This window comes from Micropterus dolomieu, linkage group LG02, assembly GCF_021292245.1.
Source record: "Micropterus dolomieu isolate WLL.071019.BEF.003 ecotype Adirondacks linkage group LG02, ASM2129224v1, whole genome shotgun sequence".
NCBI lineage: Eukaryota > Metazoa > Chordata > Actinopteri > Centrarchiformes > Centrarchidae > Micropterus > Micropterus dolomieu.
In genome coordinates, this window is record NC_060151.1 from 16511178 (window position 1) to 16538342 (window position 27165).

Consider the following 27165-nt stretch of genomic DNA (forward strand, 5'->3'; position numbering starts at 1 on the left):
CCCCAGGATGTATGCCACCTTGGCCTGCATTAAAAATCAATGAACTTCAAATCAATACCTTAAAACGTCAGCTAAAGAACAAAGCAGGGGGAGGGAGTGACTAGCTAGGTAACAGAGGGCAGGCAGCTGGATGAGCACTCAGAGGGTTCAAAGTAACAGCCGGAGCAGAGGGTTGCAGCATGGAGGAAGGTAAACAAACTGGGCATGGGGCTGAGCACGTGTGTACGTTCTTATTAGCAGCACTGCACTTGTGCTGCCACTGAGCACACCTTTTAAGGTTAGTTTGGCTTTCTGAATGGATTTCACAATGAACGGAGTGAAGAAAGTGCTTCAACTTCTCTTTGCACAGATGAACAGTGGGAAGATAGGCCATATGGGAACCCTTCCTTCCAGAACCTTTAACTCCCACTCAGACGTATCAGGGACACGAACAGACATGGGAATACATGGACTGGTTCGTTATATGATAGATGCAGATTGTGCATGTAACAAAGAAGCAATACACTAACAGTCTGAGTTACACAATGAGAAAAGTCACCAGAGTTAATTGCCAGACGAAGACGCAGCATATCCAATGAAAACAACTGAACCCAAAACCACAACGGCAGCTAAACGACCCAGCCTCATGATTTGGCTTATGCCAGAATTAACAACACTGTGGGGTGATGTGCGCTCCACTCACCCACTATGGAATTCAGAAAACGCTGCTCTAGATAACCAAGCCGTGGGCTTCTTATGGTTTTTGGCACCAATGTGCAGGAAGAGGTCCAGTGAGAGAGCTCTGACTGCCCACCAAACCCAAGCAGACAGTGAACTCAGCCTGACCAGTCGGTGTACTTTGATATAAGATGTTCTTCTTCAAGATTATATGTAACTGTTCCACATTAGCTTTGTCAACTAAAAAGAGTTAAGGAGGCTGGAAGAACTTTAATTGATTTCTTACCAACCTATTATGACATAGCTCATCAGTGTTTTTCAGACCTCATTCTCCTGCTGAAACCCAGAGGTATTGATCGACATCCCTGACTAATCCTCCTCAAATGGTCCCTGGTGGGGGGAGGGGGTGCAAATAGCCCATACATATAATGCAGATTACCAATCTATAATTACTAACACACCCTTCTGGGCATTTAACCACTTTTGAGGAAATAAGGAAAGTGGGAGTTGAAGTGCTCTTAAATCAGCACCAGGGCTAGATGCCTGGGCATGTGGAATGGAGAGCAAATGCAACCACCATCACCAAGTCACAAAGTCACAGCGTGTTGCTTTCTTAGTCACAAGGCTTGCATTTCCTTACAAAGCCAATATCATAAAAAATGACCACTCTCTCATGTGTGTTCTTTAGCTGAAACTTAAAAATGGGAAAATACAAGCCTGTTATAGCTAGCCAAACAGAAACCAAGGGCAAAACAACCCCATACACAGAAAAGTTTCACAGTTTGCTTACCAATCCCCCTGCTGTAGTCTCATATCCTATATGTGCATTTGTGTCAATATTGGGCACCTGCGACTGTTCCCACTGGGCTGCACACTCACAAGCATCACAAAACTGTACTGAGAGAATCATAACTAACCCACCCCCCCTCCGACCTCTACCAGAGGTTGTTTGGTTTCGCAAGCAAATTACTTTCTTAACATCTGTTAGCCTCGCAGTTTTGGACTGCTGAATAGTCCACAGTTTTAGGCTTTAGAGACATCTGGTTTACAAAGTCTGGCTGCTCAGAGTGACCAGGGAGGTGAGTTATAAAGCTTGTTTAGAAGGCTTAAACATCGGGGCCTTCTCTCTCATTTCCCCATTCTGTGTATAACAGAACTGTTAAGTTGTTGCGTAAGCAAGTTACACAATACTACAGAAATGGGCAAAACCAAGGTTTTGGCAAGTTCTGAGGTCTCCACTTTCTCTTCTGCAATGAGGCCAGACACGACTATAAAAAAGGGACACGGATTACAACGCTCTTGATATTACTGTTAGCAGGCTGGAATGTCACTGCGCTTCACAGCCTCTTGCATGGCAGACCAAACCAGAAACACAGGACAGGCTGCAATTGGCAGTTCTCCCACTTTAGTAGTACACCTACATTATAACCCCTTTGTCAGACACTCGGCTCTTTCAAGACGGTGAAGTATTACCTCACCAACCAATAGTTAGAGGTGTTTAAACCAGGGCACCTCGGCAAAAGCTGATACATGTAATCACTTGTCTTGAAGAAAGAACTGCCAGGGCAAAGACTAAGAGACAGGCTGTCTCTTTATAGAAGAAAGACTGGAGACATACACGAGACCCAGAGGGAGGGGGTGACTCTGTGAGCAAAGAACGGTAAAGATGGAGAGATGGTCCAATCTGTAGCTGACATTCATTACAAAGGAGATAATTAGTGTTCGTAAAAGTATCACAGCCATTGCTGCTCTGCATCCTGAAAGAAACCTTTTTGAGTGTTACTTTTAGGATGGATCCACATTATGTGACGGTGTAACATGCCAGAAACAGACTTTGGGCAGCCGCTTACTGCTGCACAGCACACACACACACCAGACAGACAATATTAATGGTGGGACTCCATGAGCAACAAGTGTGTGGATGAATTACATACGGCCAGATTAATTGGTTGTGTGACCTGAAACACTGATGCATTCTGTTTGGCTGTCTTACTGGGTGTGTGAAATGGACGCAATGGTTTCCATTTACTGTATGACCTTTTATGGCTGTTATGTGGTCATTTGGAGATGCAGGCGGGCGAAGAGGGAAGATATGGACTTGGTTGCCAAATGTAATGACATATGACTAATAAATGAATCACTTTTGAAATTAGTAGTAGCAAGAAAAATGTATTAAGCGTTTGATGTGCGAGTTTGACTACAGATAACATGGTACAGATAAAGTGGTGGCTTTAGCAGGGTCACCTATGTAGGAGGTTTCTGTGAAAGTGTTTAAAAACAGAAAACAATGAAGGGGTGATTGGTATCGGAAATTCTAATGACAGTGAATGACTCATAATGTGGTCCCTAAAAGGCCCCCCTACCGTGTGTCTGTTAAGAGACAAAAACTCATATGTAGGTGAGACTACACTAAAAGATATCCTCAGTGTTTTAATTGGGCCTAAACTACAGTTACCTCATTTCTGTTGAAAACTCTCTTACCACCAACTTGTTTGCAGCAATAAGCTGTTTGCAGCTTGCAGACAAAACCTAACACAGGAACCAAGATATAGCCTACTTATCTCACATATGGTTGGCATGGGAGGTGTGGTGCAAAGTCATCAAAAATAAATATGTTTTGAAAGTCAATTAATAAATCCCTTCAAGTACATGAGAATGTGAGCAACACTTCATTAAGAACAGCCTGATGATCCATCAGTCTGAAAGTCCTAGATGAAAGTAGAGGTTTCCCTTCATGGCTGTATAAAGATGATGGGGGTGTTTGATTTCCTTCACAGTCTCAGACACAACAGATTATGGTAAGGACCATTGCCTTGAGGGCATAACTATTAGTGGAGATCACTTGAGGCATTTTAGCAACCTTTCTTGTGAACACAGTCTATCAGCTGCTCTCTGCATGGTGTTGCTTCAGTGGGGAGGATGTCACGTGCCGGCAGTCGTTCAGGCACACTTAGTCAAAACACAGCAAATCTGCTCGTGTGATAAGATAGTGAGACAGCTTGAATCAGCCTAATTTAGTTCTACAAATAGGCAACAAAATTAAGAAACAAAATATGGTCACAGTGGCCAAGCAATGGAACAAACTTGGGCTGAGGGACATATTGTAATCTAAAGTCAGTTATCAGTCTTTTAAGGAGCAGTAGCGTTGTTATAAAGGGCAAGCAGACGTGTGAAGTGAGACATGAGAATAATGTGAGAAATAGTATTTTTAAAAACAGACTGTAATAGCAGCTGAATCATCTAGCTAGATTTTAGTCACCGACACATCCTCCTTAATATGGAAAATCAGCTGGCCTTAAAAATAACTCAACTGTAAACAAGAGACGGTGAAAAGAGAGACATACAAGTCTTTCCTGTGTTGCTCTTTGACTTGTACGTCTCTTTCTCTCTCTCTCACACACACACACTTATCCAGTCTTGTGTGAAAATCTATAGATAGCCTATCATTTGTCACTCCCACTACACCAGCAGACTGTTTAACAGGCTAAGAGAAGAACCTGAGACTTGATAGGGGATTATACAGCTGGTTTAATCTGCTGCTTAGCTATAGGGGTTTACTAGTTTGGTAGCTAATGTATCTACCTGGAGTCTTTCCAGGGATCTGGCTCAGTTTCAGCAAGTTGGCTAGCTTCCTTTTGTGACACACACTTATACTATGGAATCCATTCTCTGTTTACAATTACCTTTAGTGAAAATTAAATAGGATTAGGGCTGAAATGATTCATCAATTAAATAAATTAATTCGATTACTAAAAAGCATCGATGCTTGTTTAATCCAACTATATAGCATACTGTTTTACACGAACATTTATTAGGGTCACACTTCGCCCTTCATTGGTACTGTACAGTCATAATGCTTGTGTATCACATCATTTTGTATGTTTAGGTGGCATGGATGTTTATGTGGTTATTTTGTACTGGCCTGAATAAAGCTGAGCATGATTTAAATCAACCTCACCACAAAGCTTCATCATGCATAATAATGCCGTGCTTTGGCGTGGAACCTTTCAAATTAGAGGCTACAGATGCTACACACTTACACAGTCTCTGTCCTGCTAACATCAGAAGGCTTTCATAAAGTCTAGCGCAAGTGTGGATGGCAGACACTGGTAAGAGTCATCCTTCAAACTTAGCCTCAGTACAGAGACAGGTAAAGCTTCTGTTTTTACTGTTTGATCTAAATGTGTCTCCTGTTTGTCTATTTAAGTATTTATGTCTTCAGACATACTGGTGAGCACAATATCACAGACCAAAATTTCACAAACACATCAACCCATCACTGCTTCTGGTTTGCCACCTTCGCACCATGTATGTACGAACTAAGTAATATGCTAATACTGAATGATTAGGTGCTGCTGGTGTGTAAGCAGAGGACCTGTGTTCAGTCTTGTGAAAAGATAAGGAGGTGTTGAGATAACATGCAAGCAGTAGAAATATTACCATACCACCAAGCCTCAACATCAACACACTGACCTTAGTATGAGGTACAAGACTAACGTTAGGTTTCCACAGTGGTAATACTAAAGTAAGTTAGCTTTTCTTAAACTCACCAGTTTCCTGATGCGATTCTGAGCTACTAATGGGGGAGTTATTGAAAAGACAGCCTAGCTTTCCTTGATTTGTGACACTGGACTGATAATGAAATGTTGGCAAAGTTGATTACAGGGTTTCTAAAGCACACATTACTTAAAAACGGGTGCTTTTAGCCAACAAGCTAACGTTAACGCTAGCTTACTTCTGTCAGGTCAAGACTACACGCAGCATGCAGGCAGAACTAAAGGTTCACTGAATTACACATATTTAAGTTTGGACTTGTTCTATTTGTGGGACTAAAAGCGAAACGTTGAGTGAGAAGTGTAGTTAAGCGGATAACTCCGAGCTAATGTCAACTACCTTAAGCTAGCTTATCCAGTTAGCCCCTTACCTTTTGTGGGAGACAAGCGCAGCAAAGCAACGCTAAAATGCACCACAACCGGGTCCGACTGCTCACTGTCCAGTCCATATTTTCTGGTCTCAAACCGGGATAGACAGCTGGTCCGGAATGGCCGTTGACTACATAGAAAACGTGATTTGGCCAACAACCAGATGCTACGAATGTTTTTTTTTTATTTCAACGTTGTAGCTTTGAGCCAGCAGCAGTGGGTACAACGTTAGATCCGCTTCTTCCTGAAATGAAAACCTTGGGGGTTGGACTTTGGGATAGATGTCCACACGATGTGGAGGAGGGGAAGTGAAGAGTCAGTATGAGCCAATGAGAAAAGGCCCACAGACACCGGATGTGGTATAAAATACATCCGGGGGACATTTTCTGCAAGTCCATCCTGTGTGTGCATGCTGTTACGCGCAGGACTCGACGTGTTTGCGTTTAACATACCTGTGAAAAAGCTTGTTGGCTGCATGTTTTTGAGTCAGTATTTTGACACATGATTTGGGTTTACATGGAATTTAATCCCAATTTGATAAAGTATGAAGGTGCAAATTGTAGCAGCGTTACTAGGCCGCATCGTCGTGGAAATGTGGAGGTAAGATGACTTTTGTTTTTCAAATAAAATCAAAAACCAATGTAATCACTAATTCTCTTCTTACCTACAGTATGATGTGCTGTCCACAGAGCAGGGGATAAACTCGGGTCGGTTGCAGTGTTTCTTGATGATTGCACATCCACACGTGGGCAGAAGGCCGGCTAAGGCCTCCATGACTTTATGATGGTGAGTATTTATTAGACAAATCATTGTAATCCTTCGATTTCTGCTTCATGAATGATGATTTTTGTGCGTTAGACTTCTGATGTGAAAATGAAGTCAACATATTCTATCTGACTTTACCCACAAACACCAACCACTCTGGCTTTTGTGTGGTTCATCAATCAAATTCACTCAGGACATCTTTCTATTTATTTACAGGAATGCAGAAAATGGGCTGTGTGGATGTATCCTTGGAATATCCGTATGCTGTAGTAAGTATCCAGAGTGGGCAGAAAGTGGCTTCTAACAGTTATGAATGATCATGATGAGTTAAACTCCTGATTTAACATTGAAGACAATATCTTTAATTGGTGGTGTCTCAATAACCAAGCTTACTTAAAGTTGTTCTTCCGCGGCAATCTGACTGCAACGCTCAAGAAATGGACATGACACAGTGAATTACAAGGTGAGTGGTGGTAATGGCACAATGGATAAGATGCATGCCTTTGGTGTCAGACTCTGGGTTCAGTTCATAAAGTTCTCATAAATTAACATGCTTCATGCAATCACATCCATTCCTGTATATTGTTTGAAACCAGAAAGATTTACAAATGTATGGATTCTTTTTAACTGTATTATGTAACAAATCTCCTGTGTGAATAAAACATTTGTTAACACAGTATTGTTGCTCATTTCATTCCACTTGTCATATTCTGGTAAATTGATTTTTAGGCACTATACTTTCAACCTGAAGGGCCTTTTCCATGGCCCTTCACACAGATCAAGAGTAGTGCAAGATCATAGCATGTCTTGTCATAACTGGAGTTTCTTGGCAATTCTCACCAAGTCTCTCTTTTAAAGCAAGACACAATCAAAATGCAGCTCAGAGCAATTACTTCTACATATGGGATGCAAGATATTTGGAGGCAGAAGAACTTAAATGAATGATATCTTTAATCGACTAGGTTAACAAGTAACCTGCAGATTGAATGGCAAAGCTGCACATTCTTTCCAAGCAAACGGTTTTATTGATCCACAACGATCAGAACCATAACATTCTGTGACATCACTGAACACAACAGCAATGTTTCATATTTTCATCACTGCAAATAAACAACACCAAAACCTGTGGAAACAAAGGGCATGTCTTGACAGAAGCAGTAATGGCACAAAGATGTTTTCTCTCTACCTTCAACTGATTGAACAAATGTGGCGGCTGACTATGGAGGAATGTTTTGATTATTTTAAAGGCACTTTCTGCCTCATACACATTGCCTATACACACTGGAATGTAAAATAATAGTCGCCTGTAAAGCAGCACAGGTGTCTTGGCAGATTACAAAGTTACTGTTCTAGTTTATTGGTGTTACTCTTAAATGTGTTCAGTACAGAAAGAACAGCAAATCAATAAATACTTCAACAACAAAAATGAGCATTCATTAGCTGGTTGGCTGATGACATTAAATAATATGGCTAACATCCAGTATGGTATTTATTCAAATAAAACAGGAAGAGTGGGTTTGTTTCCCCCTCTTTTCACCTTTAAAGACACGTTACGTGTTCAGAGAAGGGTTTCAGTTGCCTGCTGCCCCCCCATCACTCCCTCCTGATAATATATCTAGCTACAATTTTCCAAACTTAGGCTGTACATCACTGGATTGCTTATTTGTCACTGTTTACCTCATATAGTAGCCTTAACACAAGACTGAAAGATTGCTTTGGCAATAAAAACAGAAAGTTATTACTTTTGCTCAACTCTGAATATAACAATAATAAAGAAGTCTTGAAGCATGTTGCTTAGCAGCACTTTGTCAGTGAATGAGCTATTCTGCTGCGTTCTCATTTATACATTCATCAAACCTAGGCATTGTTCAGCTGCTGTGTTTGCAGATATGTTTTAATTCACCCTTCTGAAGCCAGTTTTAGTTCTATCCCCTAACACAGTTAAAAGCACACAGACTGTATGTTATGTTAGTGCCCATGTTGGATTTAAAATGACCCTAGTGTCTTCAATGGACACAGTGCCATTGATCTGTTTGCATAAAAGTGCCAGGCGGCTGACACAGGCAGCAGTGTGGATGGGGGGTAAAAGAGTTGCTATCCCTGTGAAATGTGTATTAATGGACGCAGGGGCTTTCAGCAAAGTCATCTCCAAATTTTTAGGATTATTCCCTCAAATGTTTCCTCACTCAAAACATACACACTCTTCATTGGTAGGCCTCAAAGTTCTCGTAGAGTTATAGCGACAATAAACCACTCGAATAGAAAGGTTGCACAAAAGGTTTACACTGTACCACTACCGTGTTTTGTGCAGCTGTACATCACAGGTATTATGGTTCTGGTTGAATCTGATGGCTATTTGTCCATCCACCGCCACGCACATTTGTAAAAAAGTCTTGACATGTCCCATGTATTGCGTTTCTTCAGAGAATTAACCGTATTTGATGTCACACAAACAAAACTGTCTATGAGTCACGATTCTCTTCCGTCGTCCTGCCTGGAGTTGCCACAGATGATTACAAGCTCGCCAGCACTTTCAGTTTTGTGAGTGCACTTATGAGTGGCCACAGACTGGTGCAAAAGTGGGACTGGGGGGACAGGTAAAAATATTGAAGCGTTGGCCCCGGCCCCGGCCCCTGGCTGCACCTGTGAGGTGTCTGAGGCCAAACACTTCTTCACATGTCGGAGACCTCAGACTCCTCGGGTTCTGGGTCCTTCAAGGCATCATCTGTCACAGTAACCAAGTTGGCATTTGAACGCGTGTCCATGGCAGAGTGCATTATGGGTAGCCATATATCATCCATGTTTGGCATCACAAATATTTTCTGCGGGAGGACAAGTACAGAAAACAAGCAGTCATCTTAATTTCAACAATAAAAGAGGAGGAGGACACTGATATATGCCTAATTAGAAGCTTTTGCGAGTGTCTAGTGAAGGGAACCGAGCAGAAACTACTGATCATTATGTTTTTGAAACTGAAATATACCAAATAAAGACAGTGGCATGAGATTATATCAATCTGAGAATTGCAGAAAAAGAGACGTGAATACATCATTGGTGCATCCAACCACACACTGTTCTGTCTGGAAACCAATGAGGCCTCACTTTAGCATTTGCTGAAAGCCAGATGTATACACTCAGTCACAATTGTCAACTGCAGCACTGTATTTAACTGGAGGCATGGTTTGGGGGGGGGGGTTGTACATAATAATAACCCCCAGTGGAGTCAGGCAGGGATAAATATAGATGTGTTAGACCTGACAGGGACACAGTAGTTTGCAGGTGTGCCTCAGGGTGCTTGTCTTGCAGCAGGCATATCATTACTTTGGATATATATGAGGGGTGGGAAAGCCACAGCCACACTGCTTTGAAGCACGAGTAGGTGGGCAGCCATAAATTAATCCACTCTTATAACCTAAATTCTCACCCTAAAACATCTGGGGGGGTACTTTCTTTGTCCTTGCGTAAACCTTCAGCCTCTCAGGCCGACTGAAGTTTTTAGCCCACACATAAGTTGAAATACACTATTTGACAATGTAAATACATTGTAGTTATGACTAAACATTTGCATGCACAGTTTGCAGTATTTCCTCAGTGTATACCTGGAACTCCTGGTCCAGTTTCTTCTCAATCCAGTCTGTCACATGAACTAAAGTGACCTCCCTCTCACCCAGTTTAGGCCGCGCTTTCAGCTCTATGTGAGGCGGACTCCGGAAACCATACCTGACAGCCAACAGAAAACAATGAAGGTAAAAAGTATAACCCTAATCTCATACAAGCTGAATGGCAGTTAGAGTTCCTAGACAGGCTTCATGAAAACAGGCTTTTTTGTTTCTTTTTATTCTACTAAATTCAATAAAACAAGAGAACACCATGATGCTTGTGAACCCTTAAACTGAGTCTACTTCAAAGCCCCTCATCACAGATCATAGCCTCAGTGTGGACATGAGTAGTTCAGCCAAAGAGGTAAAAGTATCCAGTATTTGCCAAGAAAACGATTGGGCAACAATGTGAAAAATATAGACAATTTTGTGTAACAGAAATATTTGTTTTCTTGTTCTTTTAATCATCTGGTCTAATCAAATCAGATTTTTCTTGGTACCCCTTCAGAGGTCACAAGTCACATGTTGTTGGGAATAACTGCTGTAGATGCTGATGAAGGTCATTATTATTAGATATTTAAAATATTTAAGTTATATTTATAAAGTACAGTGTGTACTTTACTTGTCTTTAATGAAAATACATACCTTTGTGCTCTCATTTTCTTAAATTTAGTTAAAATTTATGATTGGGCAAATACAGGGCAAATACAGACACTATACATGTCTGTATTTGCCCAGCAGAGGGCGCTGAGTTATAGCCAGAATTCCCATACAGTCACTGACTACATCCCACAGCCTTCTATGCACTCCTCCATGGAAGTGAACGTACCATATCCTGTCCGTGGGAGGAGGTGGGATGTTGACAGCCAGCGTCCCACGGCACTCTTGCACCTCCACGGTGAGCAGCAGCGGCGTGTTGGACACCTCCTCCATCTTCTTCTTAATGAACTCCGTCTCCGTAGCTTTCTGGAAGTACTTCGACTTGGCTATCTTGTCCACAAACCGCATGATCTTGCTGGGCCTGTGGCCTCCCACATAGCTACGTGAGCAGAGGATGGAAACGGAGGAGGGGGGAGGGGGGCAAGGACTGAGTCAGGTTCATCATTTATTCATAACAGCATCTCTTGCTACTCAGCACCCACGATAGAGGGGAGTGACTGGGTGCTTCATTAAATCAGCAGCAGGCTTTCAAACATGTGGGACTAAGTGGGTTGACAGGTGGACTGAAAGGGCAGAACATTCTGCTTCAACACATCAGTGTGAATCTGTTTCTGCCCATTTTCAGTTCAGAGGCGTGATGATGTTGTTGTAAAGAGACATTTGCTCACCCCTCGCCTCCAGGAAGAATGGCTTTGTCACTCAGGAGTTCTGGGGGATCCTCCTCATCTGATGAGCCAGCACTAGACGATTCTTCATCGCTGTCTGCCAGACAGTATGTCCGTGGCCTGGGCCTGTCACACACACAAACACACAATCATTGTTGCAAAGTCAGGCTCTAATGGCTTTGGGCAGAGCCATTAACAATTAAAACTAATTCCCATTAAATGCATCCCCTACGGATATAAATCACAGGAAATTAAACTCCAATGATTCCCTCAAGAAAAGAAAGTGTAATTCAGAACATAATGTATTGTTTCAGTGACAGGCATCTATGGGCATCTATTCCCAACTCACCAGTCACTGGACAAATCCACAGTGGTAAGCGTCCAGAGAGAGGATTAGTATATTAAGAGAAGTGAGGAAGAGCCAACAGACAAAGGGTAGGAATTGTGAAAAAAAAACAAACAGATGTAACAACGAACATGTTTCTAAATGCAAATCTACCAAAATAACACCCAGCTCAGAGCTGTTTGTTTAGTAAAAAAAAAAGAAGCTAATCCTTCAAACATCCTATTTTGGCCTAATCACTGAGGAAGTATTACATGACAAAAGACAAGAACAAACAGAGAATTGAGGACAGGCTGGTAAGGATCACTCTTAGCTTCATTAAAAACTTTATAAGAGGAGATTACTAAATGCAATCGAATGCCTTACCACTCTTTTCCGTGCTCCCTTAGCCCCTCGCCCTCCTTCCCCAGACGGGCCAGATTCATCTTGGTCTCTAGTGTCATGAGGAAGGAGCCCGCGTAGGAGATCTCCAGGTCAAACCACAGACCTGGAAAAGACAGTGAGCGAAAGACACCAGCATATTATGTTTCACTATTTAAATCACTCTACATCCCTAAAGGCACCACGGCAGCATCAAAAGCGACCAACTCCGAATGCTATTTCTATGAATAAACAAGAACCTCCTGCCTGGTGTCTAATTGCTGTGAGGTCCCCTGCAGAGCTGCCAGGAGGAAGACCTATCCTCTAGAAAACACTGAAAAGGTCAGCTCTAGTGCAGCGGCCTCCTTACTGGCTGACTTCATCAGGCTACTTCCTGTTAACACAACACACTTCTCAGGAGGCGACGGGAGAACAATTTTGATTTTGACCCCCCTGCTGTTTGCTCAATGAAGCCTAACTTCCACAACTGGTAAGTATTGCTTATTAATCCTCTGCCTCGCTCCTTCTCCTTCTTCATTTTCCACTCTCTGTAAGTGCTCATTGATTTGTATGTGTGCGGCAGTGGTATCAGAGAGAAGCTAAATGACAGCATTAAGTTAGACCACGTTAGACAGTGTCTTGTTGTCTCTGTCTGGACCAAGACACACGGATGGAGAGAAAGTATGGAGTGCCTGATTAATTTTGGAGGAGTCAACATATCTGCACCGCTGACATAATACACATGTATATGTTTCTACATAGACCTGGGAAATATATCACTATAACAGCAATATTATATGAGACAAGATACTGAATCTAGCTTATTGTAATATAAACCTTATATGTTGTCTTTATTTGAAGCATAGAGAAATTCATTTGTGGAACTGATGCTTGGGCATCATATCCACATTAATGATTTCTGCTTATGCTCTATGGACAGTAATGTTGATGTGTTGTTCGCTCAGTTTCAACCCTTTTCAACAACTATTGGATGGATTGCCATAACCTTAGGTACAAGTATTTATGGAGCCCAAATGATGAATCTTTATGACATTCCCATCAGCCTCAGCTGTACTTTGTGCTAATTAGAAAATGTTAGCATACTAACAGAGATTGTACAGAGGTGACACAATCATTACTATTCATATTACACACTTCATGCCTAAACATGAAAAAAAGACTATTTCTTATATCTCTCTGGCTCATAATTCCCATCTTTGATCACCCAACACTGCACTTTCCATGATGACCCTTCAGCTTACATCATCCTCACACAAATAAACTAGAATCCTGTCACACGTGTCTTAACATTTCCATGCTCATAACAAGATACGCTCTTCTGATATAAGGTGCCAGATACCTTTGTTCTGACAACTCTCATATAAATAACATTTACTTCAGCATGACTGCTAGATCCAAAACACATTTTGCACCATTAAAATGTATCTATGTAACGCTCTGGTTTTCATTACAATGAGTGTTACAGTCTCATAGAGCCACACACTGTCTGATTTTCCCTCAACCACTAATATCACCCAATCCTATTTTATGTCTAATCTTATCGATAGTGTAGTAGATTTGATAGTCATACTAAACTCTACAGTCTACGTACTAAACATGGTTACATAATCTATGTCTAAATACTGAATAAAAAGAAAATATATTATATCATATATGTGAGCTCTGCACTCTGCTTGTGTGCCTTTAGTAGTTCTTGGAGTACAGTATAAACACTGTAAATCAAATCATGTCTTCCCAACATTAAGGAGTCAGGAAGCACTCTCACTATCTTTAGTATTGCCAGCGCATGATAAAAGAAATATCTGCATGCAATGAAATTAGTTGTGTTACTATTGAAGGAAATGCAACCTGTTCAGTTCATGCAGATTTACAGTGCAGCACTTGTAGAGATGCCATTCCCCCGGGACTAATTATGTGCTGGGATCAACTGATGATGACATGCGAGTATATTTCTGTGGGTGCATAGGTGAAGAAAGAACACCATTAATGAGCACTGCAGACTCAGCCGTGGAAATGTGTCTGACAGGAGAATTACTCATGGCTGGCTCCTTCAACTGAATAGCAAAATGTAATACATTGTCAATGCTCAGATCAAGATCAGTTTAGACTAAACCATCATTGGACAAACCCTGAATACCTCAAAAACGAGGACAGAAAATTTTAAATGTGGCAATCTACTCATCCCTCGCTTTGCTCTCTGCTTAAAAGCACCACTAATGATTGAAACACACCTCCCACAAACTGTTCCTCTCTTCCCCCTTCTTAAGCTACTCTTTTCTAAATTTACAGCCACCTCAGTAGACGTTAATACACCTCAAATCTCTGTATTGTCTCTGTGTGTCCCAGTCCCTTTGCTGGAGCTTAATGCAGGCAGGGCGAGTCAGTGTCTCAGTAATGGATGAGGGGGACCCAAGACGTGAAGTTTAATTATTGTGGCTTAATAGAGCGAGGCATGCAGAGGGGCTGGACTCCATAGGAGAGAGAGAGAGAAGGGGAGGAAATGTCTTTATCCTGAGAGAAGAAGAGCAAAGTTTAAGGGAAAATTAAGGAATGGTAGGAAAGGGAGATGAAGGAGATGGATAGATTGAAGATGAAAGAAGAGTGAGAGCATGTCTCACTACTCTGTCAGAAAAGCGAGAGGGATAACTCTCACAGGAAGGGGAAGAAGACTGATGGCAGAAAGATAATAAATGTCTATTGTATCAGACCATCCAGGACACTGTGTGAAAAACATGACATACTTAGTTTAGCTTCTCTTCCTACCTTGGTGGTCCACAGATGGTTTGGAGGCATGGAGGATTTTAGGAATGGAAAAGCCCATGTCTAGCTCTGTCAAAGTCAGCTCATTCATAACATACGGCAGCTGAAACACAGAAAACAGTTAAAACAAAGACATTCAGACTTAGCTACAGCTGACACCAAAAAACACATGAAATACAGACATCAACGACACAAAAGTGTCTCTTAAAATGATGCAGTTAAAACACAGAGATTTTTTTATGATTTGTGAAAGCTAGTACCAGTACCTACCCTGATCTTACTGAGCTTCATTTGGATCTTTTTGGAGACCACATTGGCCCAGTACTTTTCTCCCAGGAAGTCCCAGAATGTCCTTCCCAGAAAAGCATTGAGCCAGGCCTCAGGCTCCACAGTCTCCTCTGAAATCCTGCGTATCTGAAGGACACACATACTGTAGCTTTAATATTCTTGACATAAAATGAAGCAAATAGGTTCTGGTCACGTATAATAACAGTCTATTTCAAGCCTGGGTTTGAGCCAGGCTCCATCTACTTTCAAGGCCGAAATAACCTGTTAGGTAGACACAGGGCACATGCTTGCTGTTGTGCCCCTTTTAACCTCCCCTGTTGAAATTCCTAATATAAAAACTCGATTTTGAGCCAGGGCCTCTACACATGACATTTCCACAAGATTAAAGGTACTCTGTGGAGTTTCTTGTAAACAGACAAAAGTTCTGTTTGTATATTACATATAGTATTTGGACATCTTCCTTGGATAAGAAAAAAATGCATGTTAAGGTAAAGTGTATTTGCAATCTATAGGCCCACAGCGTGAACACATTCTTAAGAAATAAAATATCCCAGCAAGTTGAAAGGCCACCTAACTCTGCCTCCTCCTGCTAGCTTAAGCAAGCCCAGGAAAAGCTACAAGTAAAAACAGTATCTATATGTCTCACACTGCAAAAAAAAGTGAATGACGCCCGTCCATGGCATTGCTTTCCTTGACCTGGGACGTCTGTTGACAATCCAGTCACAATGCGGGCAGCATGAAGATAACAAGAAGCCTATCAAAACCAGGTATAAATACAAAGGCCTGTGGATAAGATGTCATTATCAAGACAAATCACGTGTTAAAACAAGATGTTCAGTGCTTTGCCTTTCTTCCCTTTGTTTTCTTTTCTGTGTTAATACCACTAAATCAGCAGAATAACAATACAAACAAAACGGGGGCACGTTCAGAAAAACATTCAGTCCCTCCAGGATTTCACAATCGTAAGTATTAACACAAATTCAACAAATCCTTGTGAATTCAGTGCATCTTGCTATTTTGACCAATTGACGCAACTTCTCCGCATATTTGACCTATCATAGCCGTTTCCCGCAAAATGTTGACATACATCAGCTTGTCACTTCCTTCTTTACAAGACGGAGCAGACATGTGTGCTGTGAAAGTTGGTTTAAATATGCGTGGTTAAAATCCTGGAGAGACTGTTTAATGATTCCACTATAATTCTAATGTTAAAAATAATCACATATCTTTGCAGTTTTCACTTATTTCCACAATTTCATTGCAAAAAAGGCCCCAAAACATCCCAATTTTCAATCAGCATTTTAGGCCACAACAATTACAAAAAAGGCCTGCAAAATCCTGGAGGGGACTGAACATTGCTCCATAGCACTACATAGGCACAACCAGTGGTTCCAAAAGACAGCCAAGTGCTTCTGGGCAGATGCCCACTTTGCCTGGTTGGTTGTGCATTTCTTTCTAGCCTTTCATGTGACTCTCTATCTCCTACCTTTTTGGTAGTTTTGGGGCTGCTCTCAGGGCTGTGCCCAGGGCTGTCGGTGGCAGTTGGGCTTCTCTGTGGTGCCTGGGCGTTTACATATTTGGCCATGTAGACATTATAGTCCAACAGCATCTTTTGCTTCATCCCTCCAGTAGAGCCACAGGAGAGAGCAGAAGAGGCCTCTCTGTGGCGATACTGAGACAGCTCCTCCAGGCTTCCCCGGCTGCTGCTCCTGCTGTCAGCCTCCAGGCCTCCACCAGATTGGGTGCTGCTACTGCGGCTGTGGGAGGGCAGGAAGGCTGAAAGTGGAGAAGGGGGAATGCAGGATGTGAAGAGTAACGGGAGATTAATGTGACACAATTATGCATCAACAACATTTTTTTACTGATTCCAATCAATGCTTCATATTTCACATACATAATGCATGCTCAAGCATCTTTTTTTTATTCATATCTCGCAATGTACCGCAACATCAGCATGCTTTACACAGGATGACACACTTCATCTTCTCTCTGACTCACATTAGCACTGAAATAGTCATATGTAATTGCTATGTATATCCACAAAACAGCTTGATATTTAAAGAGGTGGTATTATGCTTTTTGCCTTTTTCCCTCTCCTTTATTGAGTTTATATCTTTTTTATGCATGTAATAGGTTTGCAGGGTGAAGAAGCCCAAAGTCCAGCCCAAAGGGAGTTCCCATCTCCCACAGAAAACTCTGCTCTGAACTGCCTGAAAACAGCTCGTTTGTAGTCCAGCCGCTTGCCTTTCATCCTTGTGACGTCACAGGAATAAAAGCAAAATGCGCGTCATATAATGCTCGCTAAGCGGCTACTCCGACATGCCCTCAAAAACACCGGTGGAGAAACACTGAGCTGCAGCACACACCTCTCCTCCCCCTTCCAAACACTAGGCAACCTCCAGACACTCAGTGGACATAAAGTTGTTACTGTGATGTAGAGAAAGAGCTCAGTTAAAACTTTATGGATGAAAGATACTTTTGTTACAGATTAATAACTCACCACTGAGAAACTCTTGCTCCAGTCCATGTTGCTAATCTGGTCCGCAACATGTACAGCTGAACCAAAGCCGTGTTTACTTGCTTCTCACTGACCTGCCCTTCTCTGCTTCTGATTGGCTAGTAGTCCTTAACTAGGAACTGCACATGTACAACTCTCAACAAAGATCATGTAGAGACAAGATGTATCACTCCACAGCTAAAACGAAGCCTTCAACACAGGGTGAAAACAGGAGCTACAGCAATGTGCAGTATGAAAATTAAACCATGTAAACCTGTTCTGGTACAACCCCTAAATAAGATTTTGAACCTGAAAATGAGCAAAATACCACCTCCTTAAATAATCTTTGCAGTAATCCTGTTCATCCTGCGCTACCTTTATCACTGGGCCCTCACAATGCTGGTGTTTTCCTTTGAATTGGGCCTTCTCCTTGCAGGCTTATATCCCACAGTGGAGTACAATGCTTTAATATGCTACTTCTCTGTGCATGTAATCCTGCTGACCCATTCACACTCATCTGTTCGCTCAGTTGAGGGGATTGCCGGTCCCTAAGCTGAGGCTTATGCACAGATCTGATGGCTGTGCAGTTACATACTCAAGAGAATGGTTATTCTGACTCTGGGAAGTGATGTGTGTCTGTGCAGATACAGTAAGTGTGTGGAAAGGGTGAGAGAGACAGGTAATAAATTTAGTGCATGCATGGCTGTGTGCATCTTGGTGTCTGATACACTCTACAGAGTCTCAAACTCACCACTCTTGCAGATGCTAGGCAGACTGCCACCTCTCCCTTCTGATTTCATTCGGGACGCTAGAAGAAATCTCCGGAACCACTCTTCCTTTTCCCGACCCGTCCTCCCAAACAGGTAGATTGTTAGATCCCCACCACCAGAGGACGGCCTTTTGGGTTCCTCTGCTGATCCTGATACTTCAACTTTCTCGCATTTGTCTGATCGTTCTAGCTTCTCACCCAGCCCTGTCAATTTGTCTTCCCCAGCTTCGGGCTTCTCTCCTTGGGCCTTGGACATGAAGTCCTCTTGCTTGGCCAGCTCAATGCAAATTGGATACTTCTTGTTCCAAACTCTCTTTCTAGCCAAGCTTTGGGGCACCAGCTGGATCTATGGGGGCATATGGACCATATAATCAAACGCATGAAGATGATGGTATAAGAGTGTTTTGTTGTTGTTATTGTTTTGGTGGCAGGAGAATGTCCACATTGGAATGAGGACAAGACAAAAAAAAAGTATCCGAGATCAACAGTAGGGCACATTGAGATTACAAATAGTATGTGGCAGACTTGCCCCAGGGTGTGAGTGGCAGCAATTGGGGGCTTGAAATTTTTGAAAATAGAAACCAAAGATAACAATGCAGGCAGGAGTAAAAGTGACTCATCTAGTATGTACTTATATTTATCTAACTCAAAGCTTAATTTGTATTAGACCAGCAATGTGAGAACATGTTCTTTTTTGTTAATGATGAATGTAGCTAGCACTTGCTATTATTCCATGTTGTACAGCATGTCGTAATGGTTCATGCAATTTAGTTTACATTCATTCTTTCACGCATACATTTTTGCTCCAGCTTAACACAACTTTGATATTAAAATTGCTAAAATATTGGCATTGCAGGATTGTTATCTGGGGGTGTAGCCATGTGGTATTATGGTGTGGGGGAGGTAACGCATCTCCGAATAGTCAAAACAATCAGACCTTGACTGTGTGAGTAGAAAAAATACGTGTTCTGGGACATTATTGTGTGTAATCTAGCTTCTCTAAATGCAGGTAACATTCAAGACAGACTACACAGCCACAATAATGATGGTGAAATGAAAATTTACGGAGCCGTCAGTTCCAGAAGAGAGAATCTAGCATATGAAGACAACCCTAATGACCCTTTTGCTCCATGATACAATGACAGGAGAAATGTCTTCTTACTGTCCAGCCTTCAGATATACAAAACCTTCGAGTCAGCACACTTATTCACACGACACAAAGTTGTGTGTACAGGGTCAATGACCTGTGATATTCACTCCGTGTTTACATACAGTATGTGACTCTGAGTAGCTTTGTCACTGAACATGACCTATTAGCAAGCATGCACTCAGGCAAGGGCAAATTTGAGAGGACGTGTGCTTGATGTCACTATCTGTTAATCTTATCATCAAGCACACAAATATACTGGGGAGCTGGCAGAGACACACACTTAACACATTAATATCCCACTCATTTTGACCTTTCATCACACGCTGAATATTTCACAAGCACACACCGAAAGATATAACTACAGCATCTCTCTTATAATTGTCATTTCCTGCATACAGCCACAAACAACACACCTTGCTGTCGGTCAGGTCATAGATCTTCTGGCTGACGTAGGTGACGTCAGGTTTAGGCTCATTGTGTGTGGCACGGCGGGAGATGTTCCGGTTGGGCTTAGACAGACGCAGTACGGAGCCCTCTAGACGGATGTAAATGGAGTGGGTCAGCGTGGCATGGTACATCTCCGGGTCGTAGTTGTGGATCTCATTCATCCAGCCCTGAGAGTTTGAGGGGGTGGAGAGGGGAAGAGTTTTACTTCACAATGACTCAAAATGTACTCCAACAGCACATATACATACACCAGACTCCCAGTCAAACACCAAGGATGTTTTTATTGTTATTTTTATAGCTAGCATGTGTTCCCATGTACCATGGTGTCTGAAATCTCCTCTGTTCAATGTTTATTGTGCATATGTTCATTGAGGGATGACAGGAGATAGCATGATAGTATGACTATCTATGTCTGTCTCTTTGGTGGTGGATTTATTTGTTTGTTTTTGGCATTCTCTGTAGCCTACAGCATATTGGCCAACATTGAAGCCGATAACCATTATATAAATGATGACCTAATAACACAATTTAGTGTTGGTCTCTACTCTAATCTGTAGGGATACAACATTTCTGTCCACCAATTGTTGTCATCAGTAAACATCCCTAGAATCATAATCAAATGATATTATTTACACAGATTTCATATAAAACAACAAAAGATAAAGTGGGGCATCTGAAACACAGGCCTTTTGTTGATCCTTAGAGGAAGAGAAAGATGAAGAGAAAGAGGAAAGTTTGTCCCCACTGCAGTTCCTCTGCACTTGGGTGCTCCAGGGTCTATCATATGAGTGTATCATGTTCTGCACAAGTGCAGAGCTACTCTTTTGGAACAGCTGTGCCCTCTAGTTATGAGGCTCTCCTGTGCAACAGCTTGGTACACACTAAGGCACACACACAAGTACACATGCTTACATAAATACCTCAAACTACTAAATAGTTCTCTTCTAGAGTAGTTTCTACAGCACTAGGTGCAGTTAACTGAGAGCAGGGGGCAAATGTGGTGGCGCTCTCATTCAAATGTGTGGTTCAAAGCTAAACTGTAGCTGTCACAGGAGAAAAAGTGCAATATAAACCCTATATGTTGCTGCCAGTTCCCATGAGGCTGAATAGAGTTTAATTCTCATCCAAACTCCCACCGTATCAGCCCCAAAGGAGGCTCTGTGAGCAAAGCCAAATCAATAGAAACAACAGGGGAAATTTCAGTGCTTGGCTATTTTATATTTGTCTAAAAGATACAAAACAAACCTCCTGGGGACAACAATCCTGCCTATTACAATTTAGCTTGACAGTAAACAAACACAGAAGTGTTGCATTTTGTGCACTGTATGGCATTCTCACTTTGGATAATTTCTCCATGGCACGGTAAAATAAATGGAGTACCACAGCCATATATCGTACAAATGCTAACAAATGCATGTGTAAAACCTGTGAGGCTAAATCATATATATTTTATCTCTATAGTTTGACCCTTGGCTAAATGGAACATGGTGTTTTTGTTTGTTTGTTTGTTTTGTCATTAAAATCTGTGAGGAAAAAGTGTAAAAAGTAAAAAGTGTGCAGCTTAAATGTGAAATTAGGCAGGTAGGTAGATTTATTTTGTCACTACAGGTTACAGAGTGAAATTGAGTTTGTAAGTAATTGATAATAGTGCAGCAGAGCAAGACCTTAATGGTAGTCCTAGAGCCAGTGAAGTAAGAACACATGCTAGAAAACAATATCCAAAAGCTTACACAGAGTTAAAGAAAACAAGTTTACATTTTGAAGTCATCTAGCAACATGCCCAAACTTGGCGATCCATGGCATGCTTTGTCTTACCTTGAAGATTCCTGGTTCTTTGATATCCAGCTGAGCCACATTCCAGGGCTCTATCCTTCGCCTCCCTCTTCTTGTCCCTGATGAGGAGCATCGAGGAGAGGACAGCCAAAGTACCAGCAAGGCCAACATGAACCCAGCTACAATCCCATGCACTACTGCACACACATATGGTGGCACTGGGAGGATTAAATACCAGTACACCAACTGTGTCAGTAAGATGAGGCCAGTCACAGGCAGAGTCTCCAACTCCTCCTCCTCTTTCTCCTCCTCCTCTGTGTCAAGTTCACTACACAACCCAGCGCTGCCAGTATGAGGTTGCTGGTACCCAGGGCGATCCCCATCTGGTGTTTCTGTATCGGTACACAACTCAAAGTCTTCACTGTACAGTTCACAGAAGTCCTCGTCTTCCTGTCTCGCTACCAGGGCCGACATAGAGCAGCGGCCCAGGGTTAGAGAAGGAGACTTTGGGAACGTGGATGAGGAGGCCTGGATGAGGGGTGGGGCTGGTGCTTGTGATGGTAAGGAGAAAAAAACAGAGTCAGGGCCCTTACCCGTGGGGGTTTCTTCCTCTTCTTCCCCTTCTGCCCCTTCCTCCTCCTTGATGCTATAGTTGCTGTTACCTTCTGCATGTCCATTTACTGCTGTCAACCCACTGAGCTCTGATGCACTGGAGGACAGCGATTTGGCCCGATGAGTAGCACTTCCACCAGCTCCCATGCCAGACTCGTCCCCCATGATCTTACTAAAAAGCTGCAGGGGGTCTGACATCACCTCTGACAGCCGCCGCCTGGTATCTTCTATTCTGGCCTCCACTTCTTGGACCTTGAAGAAAGACCTACCATCTGGGGACATTATGGGGGAAGAGGGGGCTGTTTTGGAGTCTCCACCTGCTTGAGTGACGATGACGGGGCAGGAGGATAAGCGAGGCTGAGAGAACTGTTTGAAGAGCTGCATGTTGCGAGGTGGAGGCCGATGGGATGGCTGTCCTTGCTGTTGCTGTTGAGGGGGATGATGAAGATAGTGATGAAGAGGCCCTTCTTGATGTTCGGCCTTTGAAGTGTCCGTGGAAAGAGACTTAACAAAAGATTTCATTAAGTGACGGTGGCGTGCGTGTGTTGGTGCAACAGTGGTAGGCGCAGGAGTGGTTTCTCGAGACTCAACATCATTGGACAAGGACCTGACCAGGCTGAGGAAAGGTTTGGAGGAGGTCAGCGCTGCAGACTTGCAAGGGGAGGAGCTGGAGCTTGTGGACGGCGGATTGGCTGAGGGTCGGTCAGAGGGCCAGGAGGAGCTCGCAGGAGGGTTGGAGCTCAGGTGGGAGTGGGTGGAGGTGGGGATAATAGTCATGGCGAGAGAGGGTGTGTGTGGATCAGAGTCTGAGGGCTGCAAAGATAGGGTGGTGGATGAAACAGGAAGCACCGCAACTCCTGAGGTCTCCACACCAGCAGATTCAAACAGCAGCTCTTCTTTTGCCTCCAAGCCCGTAGTGATAGACTGGTCATCAGCCCCTGAAGCTTCTAAACCTTGAAGTCCCCCTGCACTACCAAGCCCAGATTTATCCCCAACAGATGCAACAGGTACCCCGTAGAGCTCCTCGTCCTCATCATCTTCCTCCTTCCCCAGAGCAGAGAAGTGGATGGTGATAGTGTCACGAGAGAGGGAGCGCTGCACCTGCAGCTTAGGTCCAGGGGCGTGACGAGGGGGAGGAGTGTCAGCATGCTGGCCACTTCCCCTGCTGCTGCTGCCCTGAGTGCTCATCACCACCCTGCACAGGGCTCACAGCCTGGGAGCGACAGACAGAGACATAAGCAATCCACTGTTAATAGCCACAGAAACGTTGGTAAGAAACATGTGTGTGTAAGGAAGGAGGTTGAGAAAATGCAGTGCAAATCACTAATGTGATTAAATAACTTCAGAGATCCCCACATACACACACACACACAGGACATAGCATACAAGAGATCAGCCTCACAGCTCTTCATTCATTCTAATGTGAGTAGACCGGACAGGTATGTCCATGCTTCTCGATCATTAGCCCTCATTATGCAAGGCTGTAGCTGACAGACTCGCTCTCAGGCCTGGCCTCTGTGTCTTACAAGCATCCTACTCATTCACTCACCCCCGCTATGGCAACATGATTAATGGGTTACTTCAGAACACATGAGCCTTGAGGAGCAAGGCTGTATTTAACTCCACCCTCCATGGAGGGCAGACCTCAGCTGACTAAATGCTGTAAGGTGGTGAGGATGAAAAAGGACAAACAAAGGGAAGGCTACTACTGACTAGTGGATGGATGAAATTATGATTATTATAACTTAAAACTGATTTAGTTTTGTCCAGTTGGGGGCAGTGCTATGAGTTGAAAATAATGCTGACATATTATCACCTTAAAAAGATGATATGGCATTACGAGTTGCAAACAACGGATTTTTTTCACACATCTATCACATACAAAGCGACAACAACATTCATTAGTGGACTTATTTCTGGCTACCTGTTGAAGTCAAGTGCTTGAAATGGTCTGGTATTCACCGGTACGCACTACCGGCACTTCTACCTTTTACTCCGTGAAGCTGCTGGCACTCTTTTCTGCCCACTCCATATCAGGTTCCCTAGGCGATTCAAAATAGCCCTAAATAAACTGCATTACCCATGGTGCACTACATTACTCTCACTTATTCCCATTGTTGTCTGCCTGCCTTTCTCTGTCGGCGGCTAGTCTAAGTAAAATTATATAAACTTTACAAAGCCTGGCTCTACAAGGGCACAAAGTCAACAGATCGTTTGTGTCACACACTTAAAGGAATTAAGGGCAACCTTATTGGGTACCTTTTGTTGAAACATTTTCAACTTTTGTTTCTGGTCATTGTCACTTTTTGTGAACCGACCAATTACAGCCTGGATGGGGTAAATGTTGACCAGCTACAGCAAACTTTCAAATGTTGAACATATTAGGGACTAACTACCAGCCCATTTCCTTGCACATGGATTTAATGAAGAACAAAACACAGTAATTAACAATATAAATGTTGGTTGTGTATTTAAACTGCTGCATTGTACTAATACACTCATTTGTACAAGTTGTATGTGTTTGGGTGGGGGTACACGGCAACATGCAAATAAGGGGAGTTCTGGGACTTAGTGTTTTCCTCTTCAAACACTGGTGAAGTCAAGTATTTTCATTTTACCTGTGTTCTGGTCAACACCTACTCCAAAGGGAAATATCTGGATCTTTAAAGGCTAAATGTTATGTTTGTCTGTCTGTCTGCCATTTGTCTGTTTATTGAAAGCTTTTAATTGAGTGCTGCTGCTGTAAAAATGGTGACAATGAAAGCGTTGAGACTGAACCAAAACAGTACAGTTGAGGGCCATTAAACAACAATGAGCGGAAAGATGCTCTTTATAACTGAGGGCAACTGCAGAGTCAGGTGATAATTCTCTGAGGGTTTGACATTAAGAGCAACATCCTTCACATTGCACAAAGTCATTTAACCCATTGTTGATGTAAAAAGATTAAAACTGAGGGTGGAGATATTGTGTGTCCAAACTCATTTAAAATTATCAACCTCAAAATGCAGAGATTTCAATCAACAAAAATGCAATCAATATCAGTATTTTTGCTCATTTATATTTATAGCCCAATATTGTTCTGATACAGCTCATTTCATTTGTTTTGTCTGTCTTTTAGTCCTTAAATTGTGTCTTTTACCAGGCTATGACTGTCATGTATTGCATTATTTTTGTGCTTTATGGGGCTCTAAAAACATAAACATAAATATAAAAAAAAGCTCTTTCCCCAACCCAAGCACAAATATATGCAGAATATAATTGAACTATTAGGCTCCAGTGATCACAGGAACAAGGCTTCTATTGTACAGTCTCAACACAGCGGAAACAAAATCATTCAAGTGATTTCACTGAATGAGGCCTCAAGTTGTTATTGAGTTATTGTGCCCGTTCATTCCTCCACATTGCATAGAGTCCATCATGCCTGGTTAGCATTATCAAACAGGCAGCGCAAGACAAGCATGTACACACATATACAGTATCTCACAAAAGTTAGTACATCCCTCGCATTTTTGTAAATATTTGATTATATCTTTTCATGTGACAACACTTAAGAAATGCCACTTTGCTACAATGTAAAGTAGTGAGTGTACAGCTTGTATAACAGTGTAAATTTGCTGTCCCCTCAAAATAACACATCACACAGACATTAATGTCTAAACCGCTAGCAATAAAAGTGAGAAAACTTCTAAGTGAAAATGTCCAAATTGTTCCCAATTAGCCATTTTCCCTCCCCAGTGTCATGTGACTCGTTAGTGTTACAAGGTCTCAGGTGTGAATGGGGAGCAGGTGTGTTCAATTTGGTGTCATCGCTCTCATACTCCCTCATACTAATCAGGGGAAGTTCAACATGGCACCTCATGGCAAAGAACTCTCTGAGGATCTGAAAAAAATAATGGTTAATAATGGCTCTACATAAAGATGGCCTAGGCTATAAGAAGATTGCCACGACCCTGAACCTGAGCTGCAGCACGGTGGCCAAGGCATAAAGCAGTTCAACAGGACAGGTGCAATCAGAACAGCCTTCACCATGGTCGACTAAAGAAGTTGACTGCATGCTGCACACTGCATCAAATTGGTCTGCAGAAGGAAGCCTCTTCTAAAGATGATGCACAAGAAAGCCAACAGTTTGCTGAAGACAAGCAGACTAAGGACATGGATTACTGGAACCCTGTCCTGTGGTATGATGAGACCAAGATAAACTTATTTGGTTCAGATGGTGCCAAGCATGTGTGGCCTACAGGCAAGCATGGTGGTGGGAGTGTCATGGTCTGGGGCTGCATCAGTGCTGCCGGCACTGGGGAGCCATGAATGCCAACATGTACTGTGACATATTGAAGCAGAGCATGATCCCCGCCCTCTGGAGACTGGGCCGCAGGGCAGTATTCCAACATGATAACGACCCCAAACACACCTTCAAGACAACCACTGCCTTGCTAAAAATGCTGAGGGTAAAGGTGATGGACTGGCCAAGCATGACCTAAACCCTATTGAACATCTGTGGGGAATCCTCAAACGGAAGTTGGAGGAGCGCAAGGTCTCTAACATCCACCAGCTCAGTGATGTCGTCACAGAGGAGTGGAAGAGGACTCCAGTGGCAACCTGTGAAGCTCTGGTGAACTCCATGCCCAAGAGGGTTAAGGCAGTGCTGGAAAATAATGGTGGCCACAAAATATTGACACTTTGGCCCCAATTTGTTTGTTTTTTTTGTTTGATTTTTAAAAAACTTGTCCTGCCCGGCAGCCTGGTATAGAGTATGAGGGGCTGGATACCATATTGTGCCAGACAGATTTTACTTTAACAAGAGAGTATTAATATACTCCTTTGTCTGTTTTATTATTTATTTAAATTTATTTGTCACCGGGCCAGACGGGGGACAG

At 42.6% G+C, this 27165-nt stretch overlaps 2 protein-coding genes and 1 long non-coding RNA gene across 5 annotated transcripts in view; 1 reads left to right on the forward strand and 2 right to left on the reverse strand.

Annotated features, from left to right (window-relative positions):
• The window catches only part of ern1 (endoplasmic reticulum to nucleus signaling 1), a 28022-nt gene extending 22145 nt beyond the window's left edge, over window positions 1-5877 (reverse strand). The window contains exon 1 of the mRNA XM_046030718.1: window positions 5582-5877. Coding sequence (XP_045886674.1) covers window positions 5582-5659 — 78 coding nt within the window. The 5' untranslated portion in view covers window positions 5660-5877. The remainder of the gene's footprint in view (window positions 1-5581) is intronic.
• A 75-nt stretch (window positions 5878-5952) lies between these two features.
• On the forward strand, window positions 5953-6619 carry LOC123957725. The gene is made up of 3 exons (XR_006821876.1): window positions 5953-6179; window positions 6250-6365; window positions 6561-6619. It is a non-coding gene; the product is annotated as an uncharacterized LOC123957725 (long non-coding RNA).
• Window positions 6620-7277: 658 nt separating this feature from the next.
• Window positions 7278-27165, reverse strand: part of tex2 (testis expressed 2) — a 32289-nt gene continuing 12401 nt past the window's right edge. For all 3 annotated transcript variants that reach the window (XM_046042206.1, XM_046042211.1, XM_046042216.1), the window contains 11 exons: window positions 21719-23501; window positions 19870-20070; window positions 18289-18652; window positions 16527-16816; window positions 15023-15166; window positions 14756-14855; window positions 11978-12098; window positions 11272-11394; window positions 10773-10982; window positions 9944-10064; window positions 7278-9166 (listed from right to left, as the gene is read on the reverse strand). In XM_046042206.1, coding sequence (XP_045898162.1) covers window positions 9017-9166; window positions 9944-10064; window positions 10773-10982; window positions 11272-11394; window positions 11978-12098; window positions 14756-14855; window positions 15023-15166; window positions 16527-16816; window positions 18289-18652; window positions 19870-20070; window positions 21719-23476 — 3582 coding nt within the window. In that variant the 5' untranslated portion in view covers window positions 23477-23501 and the 3' untranslated portion in view covers window positions 7278-9016. The remainder of the gene's footprint in view (window positions 9167-9943; window positions 10065-10772; window positions 10983-11271; window positions 11395-11977; window positions 12099-14755; window positions 14856-15022; window positions 15167-16526; window positions 16817-18288; window positions 18653-19869; window positions 20071-21718; window positions 23502-27165) is intronic.